Source organism: Rhinolophus sinicus, linkage group LG02 (genome assembly GCF_036562045.2).
Source record: "Rhinolophus sinicus isolate RSC01 linkage group LG02, ASM3656204v1, whole genome shotgun sequence".
NCBI classification, from domain to species: Eukaryota; Metazoa; Chordata; class Mammalia; order Chiroptera; family Rhinolophidae; genus Rhinolophus; species Rhinolophus sinicus.
The window spans coordinates 83,594,950-83,613,289 of record NC_133752.1 but is presented as its reverse complement, the minus strand read 5'-3'; the positions used below and the strand labels follow the sequence as shown (position 1 = coordinate 83,613,289).

General features: G+C 33.3%; 1 protein-coding gene across 1 annotated transcript in view; it reads left to right on the top strand.

The window, feature by feature from the left end:
• CCDC7 (coiled-coil domain containing 7) overlaps positions 1-18,340 on the top strand; it is a 159,940-nt gene that overhangs the window by 34,534 nt on the left and 107,066 nt on the right. Inside the window, exons 10-11 of the mRNA XM_074324828.1 lie at positions 6,823-6,853; positions 7,263-7,352. Coding sequence (XP_074180929.1) covers positions 6,823-6,853; positions 7,263-7,352 — 121 coding nt within the window. The remainder of the gene's footprint in view (positions 1-6,822; positions 6,854-7,262; positions 7,353-18,340) is intronic.

Here is an 18,340-nt window from a genome sequence, read left to right as displayed (position 1 = left end):
CAAAGACATTTTATTGTTCATATTCTGGCCTTATCATTGAACCTAACGATAGCAATGTGGCTCAGTCTCAGAAATAAGTATAAACGAGAACTTTTGAACATTATCAGGATACTTTTTATTTTTCTCTGCACATGAGCTTTATTTTCTTCTCTCATTGCAGACCTCTTCTTTCCTTCTATTTTCTTTTTTTGGTAATTTTTTGCCATAAGTGGGAAGTCATGACTACTGACAATTCCTAAGATTTAGTCTTTCAGTTTTAGTCACTCCGAGAGATAGTATTTGAATTTTTTGGGGCATTTATGGATGATTTATTTATTTACTTATTTATTTATATTTTATAATTTTTTTATTCATTAAATTTATTGGGGTGACATTGGTTAGTAAAATTATATAGATTTCAAGTGTACATTTCTATAATACATCAGCTATATATTGTGTGTTTATCACCTAGAGTCAGTTCTCCTTCCATTGCTGTATATTTGATCACTTTTCCCTCTTCTACCACCCTTATCTTCTGGTAACCACTAAACTGTTGTCTGTCTGTGAGTTTTTGTTTTTTTGTTTGTCTTGTTCCTTTGTTGCTTTCAGTTTTATATCCACATATGAGTGAAGTCATATGGTTCTTGACTTTTTCTGTCTGATTTATTTTGTTTAGCATAATAATCTGAAGATCCATCCATATTGTCACAAATGGCAGTGTTTCATCTTTTCTTATGTATATATAACACATCTTCTTTATCCAATCGGCTATCAAAGGACATTTTGGTTGTTTCCATGTCTTGGCCACCATAAATAATGCTATAATGAACATCAGAGTACATATATCTTTACAGACAAATGTTTTCAGATTTTTCTGGTAGATATCCAGAAGAAGGATTGCTGGGTCATATGGTAATTTTAATTTTTGAATTTTCTAAGTCTAAATGTCCTTAGTGAGAAGATAATTTGTGTAACTGGAGACAGGTACCCATTTCTGGACCAGTCAACTCTAGTCAAAGTCTCATGATCATGTAAGCTCTCTCAGTAATTACACCGATTCAGAGGGGTGGGAGAGGAAGGGTTCCCTCAAAAAGGTGGGGTCTATTTCTGAGGTACTTAATAGTGAGCAGAAGTAATGGGATGAAAGCAATATTAACATAGGAAAACAGATGAAAGGATTGTATTTTGTTATTATGCATGTCAGGGCAATCACGCTGGTCTTTGGGGGGAACTTATAGACCTATTCATCAGGATCTGGTCATGCTGTTGATCTAGCTGTTGTTCTGTGGGTAGTGGAAAATGGAAAAGTAAGCATAGACCCAGAAGACCTTGAAAAGTTGTTTTTTTCAATTATGGGACAAATTGGAATTCCAAATACAGATTGGATTATAGGATGGTTTATGAAGGCATACAACTTCTTTGATGAACATGCTGAGAGCCCGTGTCCAGTGTTGGGGATGAAATTGTCAACGTTGATGAGAACATTACCCATCACCAGAATCATGTGTGGTCCTGATAGGAAAGCAGGCCTATTAAGAAACCCATCATGTTTTAGTCTAAGAAGGCCCAGGGTCAAAAGTAGGGTTAATAGGCTGTCTTGCCTTTCCAATTCTTTTTAGCTCAGGTACATGTATCACAGGTAGTTATGTTATATCAAAGATGGTGTCACATTAACTTCAATATGGCAAATTCAAAGTCTTGAATGAATTTCAGTGGCCAACTAGAGTACTGGCAAGACAAAGACATCCATTTGGCCAAAAAATAATGACAGAGTCTTCACACCATTGAAAAAACTAAATTTAATGTTGATTATAGACCTCAATGTAAGAAAACAAAATCATAAATATAGGGAAATGCATTTGACTCTATCAAAATTTGAAACATCTTGTTCAAAAAAATGAATCAAAGTTAAAAGATAAACCATGGACTGAGAGATAATAGTGCACATACAAGAAAAGGAGTGATAATAAGAATATATAATTCCATAAAAAGGTAAATAACCCTCAAAAACTAAGCAAAATATTTATGTACATGTAATTTAAAGAAGAGACAAAAATGGGCAATAAACATTTTAGGAGGCTCTCAATCTGACTTGTGATCAGGGGAGTGCAAAGCAAAATAGCAAAAATACATTTTTTGTCCTATCAGTTTAACAAAAAGTAACAGTTTTCTAATATCAAGTTTGACAGAGATGTAGTATAATGAATATTTTAAAATGCCAATACATTGGGAATTACCTACTTTCGAGGATAATTTAGCATGGTTTATTTAACAATAACAATAATGATGTATAACTTATTATACAGTATGCCTCTTTTAATCTAACCCAGATGAAGGAATATGGTCAATGAGGCATATATGAAAAAAATTTATCACATCATTGTGATAACAGCAAAAAACTAGAAAGAATTTCAATTTTTGTTAGTAGGAGTATGGCTCAATTATGTATAGTAATAAGGAATATCAACAATATAGTAATATCAACAACTGTATGACAACAAATTAGATACCTTACATGATATGGACAAATTCCTAGAAAGACACAAACTAAACTGACTCAAAATGAACTGGAAAGTGTGAATGGAACTATAACAAAAAAGATTTAGTTAGTAATTAAAATATTTCCCACCAAGAAATGCTCAGGCCAGATAGTTTTCCTGGTGAATTCTATCAGATATTTAAAAAGGAATTAATACTGTCCCTTCACAAACTCTTTCAAAAAGTAGGAGTTAATACTTCTCAACTCATTCTATGATACTGGTATTACTCTGATACCAAAATCAGACAATAGTTTAAAAAAATAAGAAACCTCAGACCCATATGTTATGAATATGAACCCCAAATCCCCAGCAAAATACTAGCAAATTGAGTCTAGCAACACATAAAAAGGGTTATAAACCACAAGGAAGTGCAGATTGTCCTAGTAATGCAAGGTTGGTTCAAAATGCAAATATCAATTAATGTACCATGTTTCCCTGAAAATAAGACCTAGCTAGACAATCAGCTCTAATGCATCTTTTGGAGCAAAAATTAATATAAGACCTGGTGTTCTGTTCTGTTCTGTTCTGTTCTGTTCTGTTCTGTTCTGTTCTGTTCTGTTCTGTTCTGTTATATAGACCCGGTCTTGTAGTAAAATAAGACCAGATCTTACATTAATTTTTGCTGCAAAAGATGCATTAGAGCTGATTGTCTGGCTAGGTCTTATTTTCGGGGAAACATAGTATTACATGATACTAATTGAAGGAGAAAAATATCACGTGATTGATTTACTAGAGAAAGTAAAAGCATTTGATAAAATCCAATACCCTTTCTTTTTTTAACTTTTATTTATTTATATTTAATTTTTTAAAATTAAAATTTATTGGGGTGACAATGGTCAATAAAACTACATAGGTTTCAAGTGTGCAATTCTATAATATATCATGTATATACTGCATTATGTGTTCACCACCCAGAGTCAGTTCTCCGTCTATCACCATATATGTACCCTCTTCTACCATCCCCTTTCCCCCCTTATCCTCTGGTAGCCACTAAACTGTTGTCTGTGTCTATGAGTTTTTTGTTTCTTTATTTGTTTGTCTTGTTCAATATCCTTTCATGATAAAAATGTTCCACAAACCAGGAATAGAAGGGAACTTCTTTTATCTGATAAAGGCTATCTATGAAAACTCATAGCTACCATCATACATACTTAATGGTGAAAGACTTAATACATTCTAAGATAGGAACAAAATAGGACATTCTTACCACGTCTACTCATCATTGTAGTAGAGGTTATAGCTAGGGCAATTACAGAAGAAAAGGAAATGAAAAGTGTTCAGACTGTAAAGGAAGAAGTAAAACTACCTCGTTTGCAGATCTCATGATCTTGTATATAGAAAACCCTAAGGGATCCATTAAAAAGTATTAGAAGAAATAAATTAATCTATCAAGATTGTAATATACAAAATTCATAAATAAAAATCAATTGTATTTCTATACACTAGGTGCCCAGGGTTGAACTGTGTCCCCCATAAAGGTATGCTGAAGCTCTAACCCCTTGTACCTCAAAATGAACTTATTTGGAAATAGGGTCATTGTAGATAGAATTAGTTAAGATGAAGTCATACTGGAGTGCAACGGCCTCTTAATCCAATAGGACTGGTATCCTTATAATAATTGAAGAAGATAGATACACACAGAGGGAAGATAGTCATGGAGGAAGAGATTGGTAGTTATACTGCAACTACCCAAAGGATTCCATGGACTATTAGAAGCTGGAAGAGGTAAGGAAACATCCTCCCTTAGAGATTTCAGAGGGAGCATGGTCCTATCAACACCTTAATTTTAGTTACAGTCTCTAGAACTGTGAAAAATATAAAGTCTTATTATTTAAGTCACCCAGATTGTGATACTTTGTTACAGCAGCCCTAAGAAACTCATACACTAACAATGAACATTCCAAAAATGAAATAAAACAATTTCATTTACAATAGTACCAAAGAAAATGAGAATGAATTTAACAAAAGAAACACAAGACATGTGCATTGAAAACTACAAAACATCATTGAAAGTGCTTAAATAAGACCTAAATAAACGGATAGACATCCCATCTTCATGGACTGTTAGACTTAATCTTAAAATGAAAACACTCCCCAAATTGATCTACAGATTCAATTGCAATCTTTATCAAAATACCAACTTTCTTGCATGAATTGACAAGCTGATTCTAAAATTCATGTGGAAATACAAGGAACCCAAAATAGCCAAATAAATCTTAAGAAGAAGAACAAAGTTGGAGGACTCACAGATAACTGATTTTAAAACTTAATAAATATAAAGTGATAGTAATCAAGACAGTATGGTACTACCATAAAGATAGACCTATATAGGTCAATGGAATAGAATTGAGTGTCCAGAAAGAAACCCTTACATTTATGGCCAACTGATTTTCAAAAGGGATGCTAAGATAATTCAGTGGGGAAAAGAATAATCTATTTTAATAACTGGTACTTGGACAATTGGATATTCATATGCAAAAGAATGAAGTTGGATCCAATTTCCCTGCCAGGCATTAAAATGATCTCAAAATTATCTAAGACCAAAATTTAAGAGCTAAAACTATAAACATCGTAGAGGAAACAGGAGTAAATCTTTGTGACCTTGAGTTAAGTAATGATTTCTTAAATACGACACCAAAAGCACACCAACAAAAGAAAAAAAACCATAAATTGAACTTCATAATGATATTATCAAGAACATGAAAAGTCAACTCATAGAATGTGAAAACCATTCACAAAGCATGTATGTGATAAGGGACTTGCATCCAGCATATATGAAGAATAACCCCTCAATAATAAGAAGATAAATAATCCCATTTAAAAATGGGTATATTCTTTGAATAGACATTTTCCCAAACAAAATATACAGATAAAATAAGCACATGAAAAGATGCTCAACATCATTATTTACTAGGGAATCGCAAATCAAAACTATAATGATATACCACTTCACAACCACTGGGATGACTATAATAAAAAAGATGAACTATAACAGTTGTTGGCAAAGATGTACAGAAATTGGGACTCTAATACATTGCTGGTAGAAATTTAAGTGGGACATCTGTTATGGGAAATGGTTTGTTAGTTCCTCAAAATGTTAAATATAGAGTTAACATATGACCCAGAAATTCTGTTTATACCCGAGAAAAATGAAAACATATGTTCACATAAGAACTTGTACATGGGTGTTCATAATAACATTATTCACAATAGCCAAATAGCAGAAACACCCCATATGTCCTTAAATTGATGAATGGGTAAATAAAATGTATATATCCATAAATAGAATATTGTTTGTCAATAGAAAGGAAAATATTACTGATAAATGCTACAACATGGATGAACCTGAAAACATTATGCTATGTATAAGAAACCAGTCTCAAAATGCTGCATATTGTATAATTCTATTTGTACGAAATATCTAGAATTGGCAAATCTATAGAGACAGAAGGTAGATTTGTGACTGCCAGAGCTGGGGCAGTGCTGAGAGGAATGGGGAGTGACTACTAATGGGCATGGAGGTTTTTTTTGAAGTAATTAAGTTATTCTAAAATTAGATCATGGTAATAATTTGATGAACATATTAAAAGCCATTAAATTCCACATTTTAAATGAGTGACTTGTATGGTATGTTAATTATATCTTAATAAAGCTTTAAAAATTCTGATTATAATAACTCATTTGTCAAAGAAAGTTATAGTTTATCTGTATTATGGAACAATTGTCATCAAACTGCAGTCTGTGGGTCAATTCTAGCCTGCAGCTTATTTTTATAAATAAAGTTTTATTGAAACATTCATTTACGTGTTATCTATAGCTGCTTTTGCAGAATTGGGTGGTAGTGACAGAGATCATCTGGCCTGCAAAGTCTCAAATATTCACTATCTGGCTCTTTATAGACAAAATTTACCAAATCCTTCTATGGAATAGGAAGCGGTATTTAAGAGGAGTGAGATAGATCAGTGTCTACTAGTATAAATAGCTCTCAGAAATTGTGATACGTGAAAAAAATAAGTTGAGAACAATATATACAGTGAAAAATAAAACAGACATCCAACCAACTAACAAAAATTGTAGAATCTAATAGGTACATGCAGTCTTGTATAAATGCATGGAACAAGTTCTGGAAAGATGCACAGCAATCTCATATTATCTCTGGGGAGAGCATTGCATTTTTGAAATGGTAGTCAAAGTATACTCTAACCTTATTTGTATTATTTAAAATTTTTTTTTACAAAAAATGTATAAGTATGTTACGTAAATAAAAATATAAATGACAAATTATAGATTTTTTCTTTTTCAGAACTAGGAATGATCAAGTTTTGTTAGAGACTGTAAGTATAGCACTCTCAGTTTGAAATTCCACTTTGCCTTTGTTAATAGATTCTAGAAATTGTCAGAATACCCAATCTACTAGGTTTATTCAAGAAATTTCTATGCTTAGGTGAGCTGGAAAGCTTTGTTTATTCTTTTGATTTTACTAGATATAATCACTCAGAAATACTTCACTTCTGAAATAGTAAACTGTAACATCCCATAGTATTCCAAACTTCTATTCATTATCATAGTCCCTTTGCCTCTTCCCCTCAATAATAGCTTCACTATACAGATTAGTACCAGCAGTTCATTACTTTCATGAGCTAATAAAGACTTTCTTACTTTAATAATTAAGTCCCCAAATAAGTTCTCTATATTGAGATGTTTGCTTTTTAGTAATACTAAAATTGTAATATATGTTTTTAGAAATACAAACAGATGGAAAGTGATTTCCAAATGTTATCAGAGGAGAAATTGATGCTGGAAAATGAACTACAAAAGTTGAAGAATACAGAGGTTAGTTAAATTTTAGTGTATGAAAATGGTATACATTACCCAAAAAGCCTTATTATATTAGGATATGAATCAAATATGTGTTTAAATGTTTTGTAATATATTTTCAATATTAGTAATTGGTAACAGCTATGTCTTAAAAATGTAAAATAATCCTGTATTTAAATTGCCATAGTAGCTATGAAAACCGAAAGGATGCTATGAAAAACAGACATAAAATTTAAGCATTCTGAAAGACATTTCTATGACAAATACTGAACTTTATTAAAATATCAATAAATTAGGGTTTTCAAATATCCTTTAAATGTATTTTATTGTATTCTTTGCAATTATATAATGTGTGTTTAAGTTCACTATACCAAGTGGAGTGAATAGAAAAATTTCTTTCTTTTTCACCATTTTCATATAGCTTATAAATAAAGTCAAATGAATTAGAAGCAAATTTATATTAACTATGTAAAACCATAAGATGTATGTTTTAACATAAAATCAATATAAAATGAGGGAAAATACTCTCAAATCCATTAATGTTGGGTACCTGATATTTCTTTCTTACTAGAGAAGGAAGCAGTAGAAATACCAGGAGATTTGCTACTTAATCAACTTGAGAAGCACTGATCCTACACACTTGTCAAATATAAGACCAGGGCTGTCACACATTCAATTAGGAATAGTTCCATTTAGGAATAGAAAATAAAAAAAATAAAATAAAATAAAATAGAAAATTGTCATAGTAAATAATTCAGTAGTCTGGCCAAGTGTAAGAATTTTGCAATGCTTAATCACGCACTATTAAATTCACATTCAAAAAACTTTGGAGCTTGTTAGATAACTTGAAGATGCTGCAGTAGTTTCTGGTTTTGCTTTCTTGTATTGTTCCTTAAGGTTTTGTGTGTAGAAACCTAAAAAGTGTGGAAGTGTGAAGGAGAAATAGGGAAGGAGCATTACTACATATATAGTAGTAGTAATATTGTATCCACATGAGGATAATGATCAAGAGATCTGAGAGATAGTCTGTTCAGAGAAAGGAACTAGTTGGTGTAATAGGAAGAGAATAATAGCTGATGAATTATGTCAAGCTCAGGATTTCTAATAACAAATACATAAGTTTTCTTCCAAAGTAGGCTTCCTTTCCTAACTAAATTAATTCTTTTAATAATTTTGTTTTTGTAGACAACCATTTTTAATAATCAAAAGCCACATTTGATTACTATTCTTGTCTGGCAAATGTTAATCAGTAGTTTCCTGTGTTGATTAGGGTTTTATTTACTTATTTTTCTTGTAAGTAGGAGACACTGCCCCTGACTATCTAAAGTAAGAAATTTATTGGATGGGTAACTCAAAGAATTGAAGGAAAATTGAACAACGTGTTTGGTAGGAATAGACTTGACCGTAATTCTTGGCGTCAAAAATAACCGAAGTTCATGAACTGCTACTGCATTTGTCTTTCGAGGGACTTTTTAGAGAGTGAGCGCATGGTTATTTTTTCCCCACCCGTTCATTTACTGGCTCTTGAATTACTCAGCTCATACTGCTTCCATTTCATAATAGTTAATTCTTAGGTGATTGGATCTTATTGGCCTTGCTTGGGTCAAATGTTACCAGGACAAGTGACATAAGAAACATGGCAGAATGAGGGGTCCCCCTTGATCTCTCCCTTTGAAGTTACAAGTTGAACAGCTATAATTCAATGAAGAATTCCTTGTGCAACACACAAACATACCTGAGAGACCCATGAATCGAAACATCTGAAGGTGGGCGAATCAGAGCAAATGGGAGGAGGGAAGGGAGAAGTGCAGCGATGGGTGCACAGACGCAGCCTGGAGCTCACTGAGGTCCCAGGAGAGGGCAGGATTCAGACTGTAGGTGCAACTCTCTTTGGCCCTGAGCAACCCTGCCTGAGTGATCAGCATGTAATAAGGGCGAACCCAGGGGCCAGAGATCTTTGGGCAAAGACTGAATACAGAAATGTGACAGTTGTGGTCTAACAGCTCTCACTGCCAGGCAGAAAACAAAGCCACAGAGTCGCCTCCCCCTACCCTCCCAGAGCTCACCACCACCACACACTCCCAGTGCTAGCAGCAGGCCCCAGAAGAAACTGTAGCAGTGTTGGGTTAAAAAGCAGAATATCTACAATCCTGAGAACTGGAGAAACTGTTCCTGAGTGGCAGACGCATACTGTGGCTAATTCCAGTGATAAGGGAGGAGATATAGGGGCAAGGCAGCTGTGGTCTGGCAATCGCCATTACTCAGAGGAGTGAAGATAAAAATGTATCAGCCGACCCCACGCCTACCTTTCACAGCTGATCCCAGTGGGGGCACCCGGGGCTGCTAAGGCCCACAGCTCTGCATCTGGCTGCAGGGGCAACAGTGGGATTATAGAGATGCAGAACCTCATCTCCCACCACATCTTCCTATGGTGGTGGTGTCCTGAGACCAAGGTGACCTGATCAGAGAAGAGACGCCCTCCTCCCAGGGAAACCTTCCAATGCGAGAAGCTGGAACAGGGCAAGAGAATATAAAACGCTCCAGTGCCACCTACTGGAAAATAAAAGAAAGACTTCTTAGTATTAGCTTGCTGCAGAATTCATTCCCATTGATGCCTAGGAAGAGAAATAATCCATCAATTGTCATGAATAACCAAGGTAACAAGGCAGCTCAGGAAAAAGAAAAAAGAAAAAAAAAATCCAGAAAATAAACTTAAAGACAGGGAAATATGTGACTTAAATGACAGATAATTCAAGATTGCAGTTCTGAAAAAACTCAATGAGATGCAAGAAAACAGAGATAGGTAGCTTAATGAACTCAGAAGAAAAGAGACTGAAATTTTACAAAAGAACCACCAAATAGAAATTTTGGACCTGAAGAACTAAATAAAAGAGATGAAGAATGACATAGCCACTTTAGGAAATACAGCTGAGCAGATGCCTTAGTGATATCAAAGACAGAAATCTGGAAATGACACAGATGGAAGAAGAGTGAGACTTGAGAGTCAAAAGAAATGAAAGAACTCTACAAGAACTATCTGACTCCATCAGAAAGATCAACATAGGAATAATGGGTATACCAGAAGGAGGAGAGACAGCGAAGGAACAGAGAGCCTATTCAAACAAATAACCAATGAGAACATCCCAAACCAGTGGAAAGACCTGGATTCTCAAATACATGAAGCAAACAGAACACCTGAGTACCTCATCTTAAAGGCACATTGTATTGAAACTGTCAAAAAGGAATGACAAAGAGTTCTCAAGGTAGCTAGGGAAAGAAAGACAGTAACCTGCAAAGGAAAGCCCATTATATTATCATCTGATTTTAAAGCAAAAACTCTACAATCTAGGGGGGAGTGGAACCAAGTACTCAAACTGTTGAGAGAAATTATCAGCCAAGAATAATATATACAGCAAAGTTATCCTTTAGATATGAAGGAATAATAAAGACCTTTCTAGATATACAGAAGCTGAGGGAACTTTCCACCACAAGGCCTGAATTCCAGAAAATACTAAAGGAGGTTATTCTACCTGAAGCAGAAAGATAAAAGCGTACAAAACTATGAGTAAGATGACTAACAGACAGAAACAGGAAATGGCAAAGCCTACACAGAATAGGGCACTGTACACTTAAACATAACATAAAGGGTAAAGGAGATATATAAAAGAGAAGACAATTTGGTACTGCAACCGGGAAATAAACTCACAGCATAAATAGGGATATTTTGTGACAGCAAAAACATAAAAGGAGGGGGGGTAAAGGTCTAAGTTTGCAAAGGGGAGTGAAGATGCATGCTGAAGAAAAAGGTAGTGTATGTGTGAAACTTTCTTTTACATAAACTTAATGGTGTACACTCAAAAAAATCCAGAACTGAGAAACAACGTAAAAAAAGAGGAAACAGGAAAATGTCATGGAATACTACCAAACTAAAATAACAGACAGAAACACAAAGGCAAAGAAACAATGGAGACACCGAGCTACTAGAAAACAAAAGCTAAAACGGCTATGAAAAAGCCTCATATATATAATAAACTTAAATGTAAATGGACTGAACAAATAAAAAGGCTCAGAGTAGCAGATTGGATCAAAAACAAAACCCAACCATATGCTGCCTTCAAGAGATACAACTCACATTATGCTAAGTGGAATAAGTCAGTTGGAGAAAGACAAATACCATATGATCTCACTTACATGTGGAATCTAAAGAACTGAATAAAGGAGCAAAGTAAACAGAAATAGTCTCAGAGCTATAGAGGGAAAACTGATGGTTGCCTAAACAGAGGGATGTAGAGATGAGGGAGAAGGGGAAGGGATTAGACAGCATAAATTAGTAACTATAATATTGCCATGGGATATGAAAGACAGTTTGGGGAATATAATCAATAATGTAATTTGTAGGGTGTCAGATGGGCACATGTCTTATTAGGGAGACCACTTCATGGATGGTGTAGATGCTTGACCACTGCACTGTACACCTGAAGCTGAAGCTGAATAATATTGTATGTCAACTATAATTATAATTATATATATATATATATATATATATATATATATATATATATATATATTCATGGGATATGGAGTAAAGCATAGGGAATAGAGTCAATGGAATTGTAATAGATATATACAATCTCAGAGGGGCAATAGATTGGGGGTGGGGGGTTATCACTTTGTGAGGGGTGAAATGACTATTGCATTGTTTTGTACACCTGAAACTAATAAAAAAAAAGACACAACTGAGCTTCGAGGACAAATATAGACACCAAGTGAAAGCGTGGAATATGATACTCCAAGCAAATGGCATTCAGAAAAAAGTGGGTGTAGCCATACTTATATCTGACGAAACAGACTTTAGGATAAAAAAGATAACAAGAGACAGAGATGGACATTTCATAATGATAAAGGTGATAATACATCAAGAAGACAACACATCAATATAAATGCTCCCGATCAGGGAGCACCAAAATATATAAAACAACTACTAACAGAACTAAAGGGAGAAACTGACAAAAACTCAACTATATAGGGACCTAAATATGCCATGGACAGCTATGGATAGCTCATCCAAACAGAAAATAAGGAAATATCAGCTTAAAGGACACATTAGACCAAATGGATATAATTGACATTTATAGGCCTTTCATCGTGGAACACTGGGCTATACAGTCTTTTCTAGTGCACATGGAACATTCTCAAGGATAGACCATATGTTGGGACACAAATCTAGCCTCAGCAAATGTAAGAGGATTGAAATCATATCAAGCATGCTCTTTGAACACAATGCTTTGAAATTGGAGATGAACTACAAAAAGAAAGTGGGAAAAATAGGTGGGGATTAAACAACATGCCACTAAAGAATGACTAGGTCAAAGAAGAAATCAAAGGCAATATCAAAATATACATAGAAACAAATGAGAATGAAAATACATCCTATCAAAATTATTGCTGTACAGAAAGCAGTGTTATAGGGGTTTTTGTATCATTACAGGCCTATAAGAAACAAGAAAAATACCCCCCCACATAACCTAACATAATATCTTAAAGAACTAGAAAAAGAAGAACAAATGAAGCCCTCAAACAGAATAAGGAAGGAAATAATATAAATTAGAGCAGAATTAAATGAAATAGAGAACAAAAAAGACAATTGAAAAAGTTAATGTAACAAAGAGCTGGTTCTTTGAAAATATTTATAAAATTGACAAACCTCTGGTCAGACTCACAAGGAAAAAAGAGAAAAGACACAAATAGACAAAATAAGAAATGAAGAAATTACGATGGATACCACAGATTGTAAAAGAATTCTACGAAGGACTAAATGCCCGCAAATTTAATAACCTAGAAGAAATAACCTAGAAGTTCAACAACCTAGAAGTTCTTAGAAATATATAACCTTCCTAAACTGAATCAAGAACTGGAAAATCTAAATAGACCAATTAACAGTAAGGAATTGAAACAATCATCCAAAACCTCCCCCAAAACAAAAGTCCAGGACCAGGTGGCTTCACTAGTGAATTGTACCAAACATTCAAAGATGATTTGATACCTGTCCTCCTTAAACTTTTCCAAAAAATTGAAGAAAAGGCAATACTTTCTACATCATTTTAAGAGGCCAACATTACCCTGATACCAAAACTTGGTAAGGATAACATACAAAAAGAAAACTACAGACCAATATCTCTGATGAATACATATGTAAAAATCCTAAACAAAATATTAGCAAATCTAATACAACAATATATTAAAAAGATTATACATCACTATCAAGTGGGGTTCATTCCAGAGGTACAAGGATGGTTCAACATACAGAAATTGATCAATGTGATATACCACTTAAACAAAACAGAAGATAAAAATCACATGATCGTATCAATAGATGCAGAAAAAAGCATTTGACAAGTATAATATCCATTTATGATTAAAAGACTTAATAAATAAAATGGGTATAGAAGGAAAGTACCTCAACATAATAGCCATATATATGAGAAACCCTCAGCTAATATACTTAATGGTGAAAGCTAAAAGCTTTTCGTCTAAGATCAAGAACAAGACTGGGATGCCTCCTGTAAACACTGTTATTCAACACAGTACTGGAAGTCCTAGCCAGAGCAATTGGACAGGAGGAAGAAATAAAAATCATCCAAATTTGGAATAAAGAAGTTAAATGGTCACTTTTTGCAGAAGACATGATTCTTTATTTAGAAAACCCTAAAGTCCAAAAAAAAGTATTCGAAACAATAAATAAATATACCATGTTCCCCCCCAAATAAGACCTAGCCAGACCCTCAGCTCTAATGCGTCATTTGGAACAAAAAGTAATGTAAGACCTGGTCTTATTTTACTATAATATAAGACTGGGTCTTTAATATAATATAATATAATATAATATAATATAATATAATATAATATAATATAATATAATACTGGTCTTATATTAATTTTTGCTCTAAAAGATGCATTAGAGCTGATTGTCCGGCTAGGTCTTATTTTAAGGGAAATATAGTAGTAAAGTTGCAGGATACAAAATCAATATACAAAAATCCTTTGTGTTCCTATATACTAACAATAAAATGTCAGAAAAAGGTAATTTTACTAACAATTGTCACCCCAATAAATTTAAAAAATAAGTAAAAAAAAAAAATTTCAGAAAAAGAAATGAAATAATCAATTCCTTTTGCAAATTGCAACACAAAGGATGACATACCTAGGAATAATCTTAACAAACAATGTGAAGGACCTCGACCTATGTGCATTGAAAACTATAAGACATTAAAAGAAATTGAAGAAGACACAAAGAAATGGAAAGATATCCTGTGTTCATGGATTGGAAGAATTAACTTAGTTAAAGTGGCCATATTACCCAAAGCAATATACAGATTTAATACAAGCCCCATAAAAATTGCAATGGCATTTAAAAAAAAGTAGAACAAAAAAATCATTAGATCTGTATGGAATCACAAAACACCCCAAATAGCTAAAGCAATCCTGAGAAAAAAGAACAAGGTTGAAGGTATCACACTCCCTGATTTCAATTTATACTACCAAAGGACAATAATTAAAACATCATGGTATTGGCAGAAAAACAGACACAGAGACCAATGGAATAGAGTTGAAAACCCAGAAATAAACATATATATATATTTAAAATTATATATTTAAAAATAATATATATTTAAAATAATATATATTATTAAACATATATATATAAAAATTATCTGCATATATATATATATATATATGCAGATAATTTTTTGACAACCGAGTCAAAAACATACAGTGGAGAAAAGAGAGCCTCTTTAATAAATGGTGCTGGGAAATTTGGAAAGCCACATGCAAAATAATAAAATTAGAGTGCTATCTGTCACCATATTCCACAATTAACTGAAAATGGATCAAGCACTAAATTCCATAGAAGAAAGCATAGGTACTTAACTTATGGACCTCGGGTTCAGAGAGGATTTTATGAATTTGACCTCAAAGTAAGGGACATACGAGCAAAAATAAATGAACGGGACTATATCAAACTAAAAACCTTCTGCACAGCAAAAGAAGCCATCAACAAAATGAACAGGTAACCAACTGAATGGGAGAAGATTTTTGCAAACAACACCTTGGATAAGCGGCTAATATCCAAAATATATAAGAAACTCATACAACTCAACATCAGAAAAACAAACAATCCAATTAAAAAATGGGCAAAGGACCTGAACAGACACTTCTCCCAAGAAGACAGCCAACAGATATATGAAAAAATGCTCAGCTTCACTAGTTATTAGGGAAATACAAATCAAAACCACAGTAAGATACCACATTACACCTCTTAGATTGGCTATCGTCAACAAGACAAATAGTAACAAGTTTTGGAGAGGTTGTGGGGAAAAAGGAACCCTTATACACTGTTGGTGGGAGTGTAAACTGGTACACCCACTATGGAAAACAATATGGAGTTTCCTTAAAAAATTAAGAATAAAATTAGCTATGACCAAGTAATCCCTCTTCTGGGTATCTACCCCAAAAACCTGAAAACATTTATCCATAAAGATATATGTACCCCTATATTCAATGCAGCATTATTCACTGAGGCAAGACATGGAAACAACCTAGTATACTTCAATAGATGATTGGATAAAGAAGATGTACTACATATATAAAATGGAATAGTACTCAAGCATAAGAAAAGGTGAAATCCTGCCATTTGTGACAACATGGATGGATCATGAGATTATTACGCTAAGTGGATAAGTCAGACAGAAAAAGTCGAGAACGATATGATTTCATGTGTGGGATATAAAACTGAAAGTAACAAATGTACAATATAAACAAAAATTCATAGACACAGACAACAGTGTAGTGATTACCAGAGGGGAAGGGAGAGGGGAAGGGTAAAAAGGGTGAAATATATGGTGATGGAAGGAGAACTGACTCTGGGTGATGAACATACACTGTAATATATAGCTGATGTATTGTAGAAATATACACTTGAGATCTATATAATTTTACTAACCAATGTCACCTCAATAAATTTAATTAAAATTTAAAAATATATGTAAAAAGTAAAATGGCATTAACTACAAAAAGAATGTCACCAGGACAATTTAAAATGAGGGAGGTTCAAAACCCTCCTACAATGTGGTGCCGTTCCTTAACAGAAGGGAAAAAGGACACTGGCCACAAATACATGGTGTCCAATGTATTTGGTAATGTTTTCCACATTACTGTCTTTTCTATTTACTTATTCCTGGTATCACCAAACTTTTACTCTAAAGGGCTAGATAAGTATTTTTAGGTTTTGCAGGCCATACCGTCTTTGTTGCAACTACTCAGATCTGCTTCTGTATATGAAAATAGCCATAGACAATACATAAATGAATGAGCAGGGTTGTGTTGCCTTAAAAATTTATTTACAAAAACAGGCAGCAGGGCAGATTTGACCTATGGTTTGTTGATTCCTTATTTACTCCATTTTGCTATCACCTGGCTTTCTATTCTAGCTTCCTAAATAGGATCCCCTCATTGTATATATTTTGGTATGGTATTGTTGGAAAATACTGCTTCAAGATTTGTTTCTGCTCTTTGTATTCTTTTCCATTGGCCTTGTCTATTCCTACACCAATACCTGAGATCCTTAATGATTAAAGATTTAGAATAAACCCTGATATTTTTGTAAGGAAAGTCAAGCCACCTTATTATTTATAAGAATTTATTTATTTTTGGCCTTTGCACTTCCATAGAAATTTTAGAGTTAAGCTGTCAAGTTCTGCAATTGCACTGAATCTGTACATCAAATTGGAGAGACTTACAGCTAGGATATCAAGACACATCTTTTTTTTTTTTTAATATATTAAATTTATTGAGGTGACAATTGTTAGTAAAATTACATAGATTTCAGGTGTACAATTCTGTATTACATCATCTATAAATCCCATTGTGTGTTCATCACCCAGAGTCAGTTCTCCTTCCATCACCATATATTCGATCCCCCTTACCCTCATCTCCCACCCCCCACCCCCTACCCCCCTTACCCTCTGGCAACCACCAAACCATTATCTGTAAGACACATCTTTTTGTTTATTATTAAATATCTCCATTTTAGGTTTTCTTTAACTTAATGATAAATGTTTATGATTTTATTCTTAAAACTTTATTAATTTTTGTTAATCTTAGGTATTTCATATTTTTATGCTATTTTAATTGCAATATTTTATAGATATTTTAACTATTACTAGAGAGGTATAATAAATTTTTATGTATTGAATTTGCATGTAGAAATCTACCTATACTGTCATAGTAATTAGATTTTTATTTCTTACTTGCATAACTAAAGTATCTACTCATGAATAATAGCCTAAATTTTCTTGCTTTTCATCTTGTAATACTTTCTGTTTCTTTTTCATACATTGCTGCACTGGCAAAGACCTCTAGAATGATACTGAATAGACTTGATGAGAGTGAGCATATTTTATTTGTTCCAGATTAAGGGATTTTTCTTTATAGTATATTTGCTAAATATTTGTTTTCATCCTCCATAATATACTTACAGCCTCTGCCCACTGCTCAATTCCAAATCCACTTCCAAATTTTTAGTTGTATGTTATGATAGCACTCCAATAACAAGTATATTAGTCCCCTTAAAGTTGTCCCATGGCATACTGAATCTGTTCATTATCTCTATTGTCTTTCTTTTCATAATTTTAGTACTTTTTAATTGCCAATATAGAGTAGATTTTTCTGAATAGTATTTTCGTATTTAAACAAGAAAAAATTATTTGGGGATCTTAATGATTCTCATTAGAAATTCATTATTATATTTACTTTCCATATTTTATGAGATATGTTAACTTCATGTTTAACTTAATGGAGAGTTTTACCACTATAGGGAATTGGTGTCTGATGTAACTTGTGGTTTGAAACAGAAAATAACCACCTAATACTTTAATAGGTCTCTATTATTGAGCTCATCTAAAATTTTTAACAAGCTAATTGTTAATTTTTTCTCTTTTTTTTTG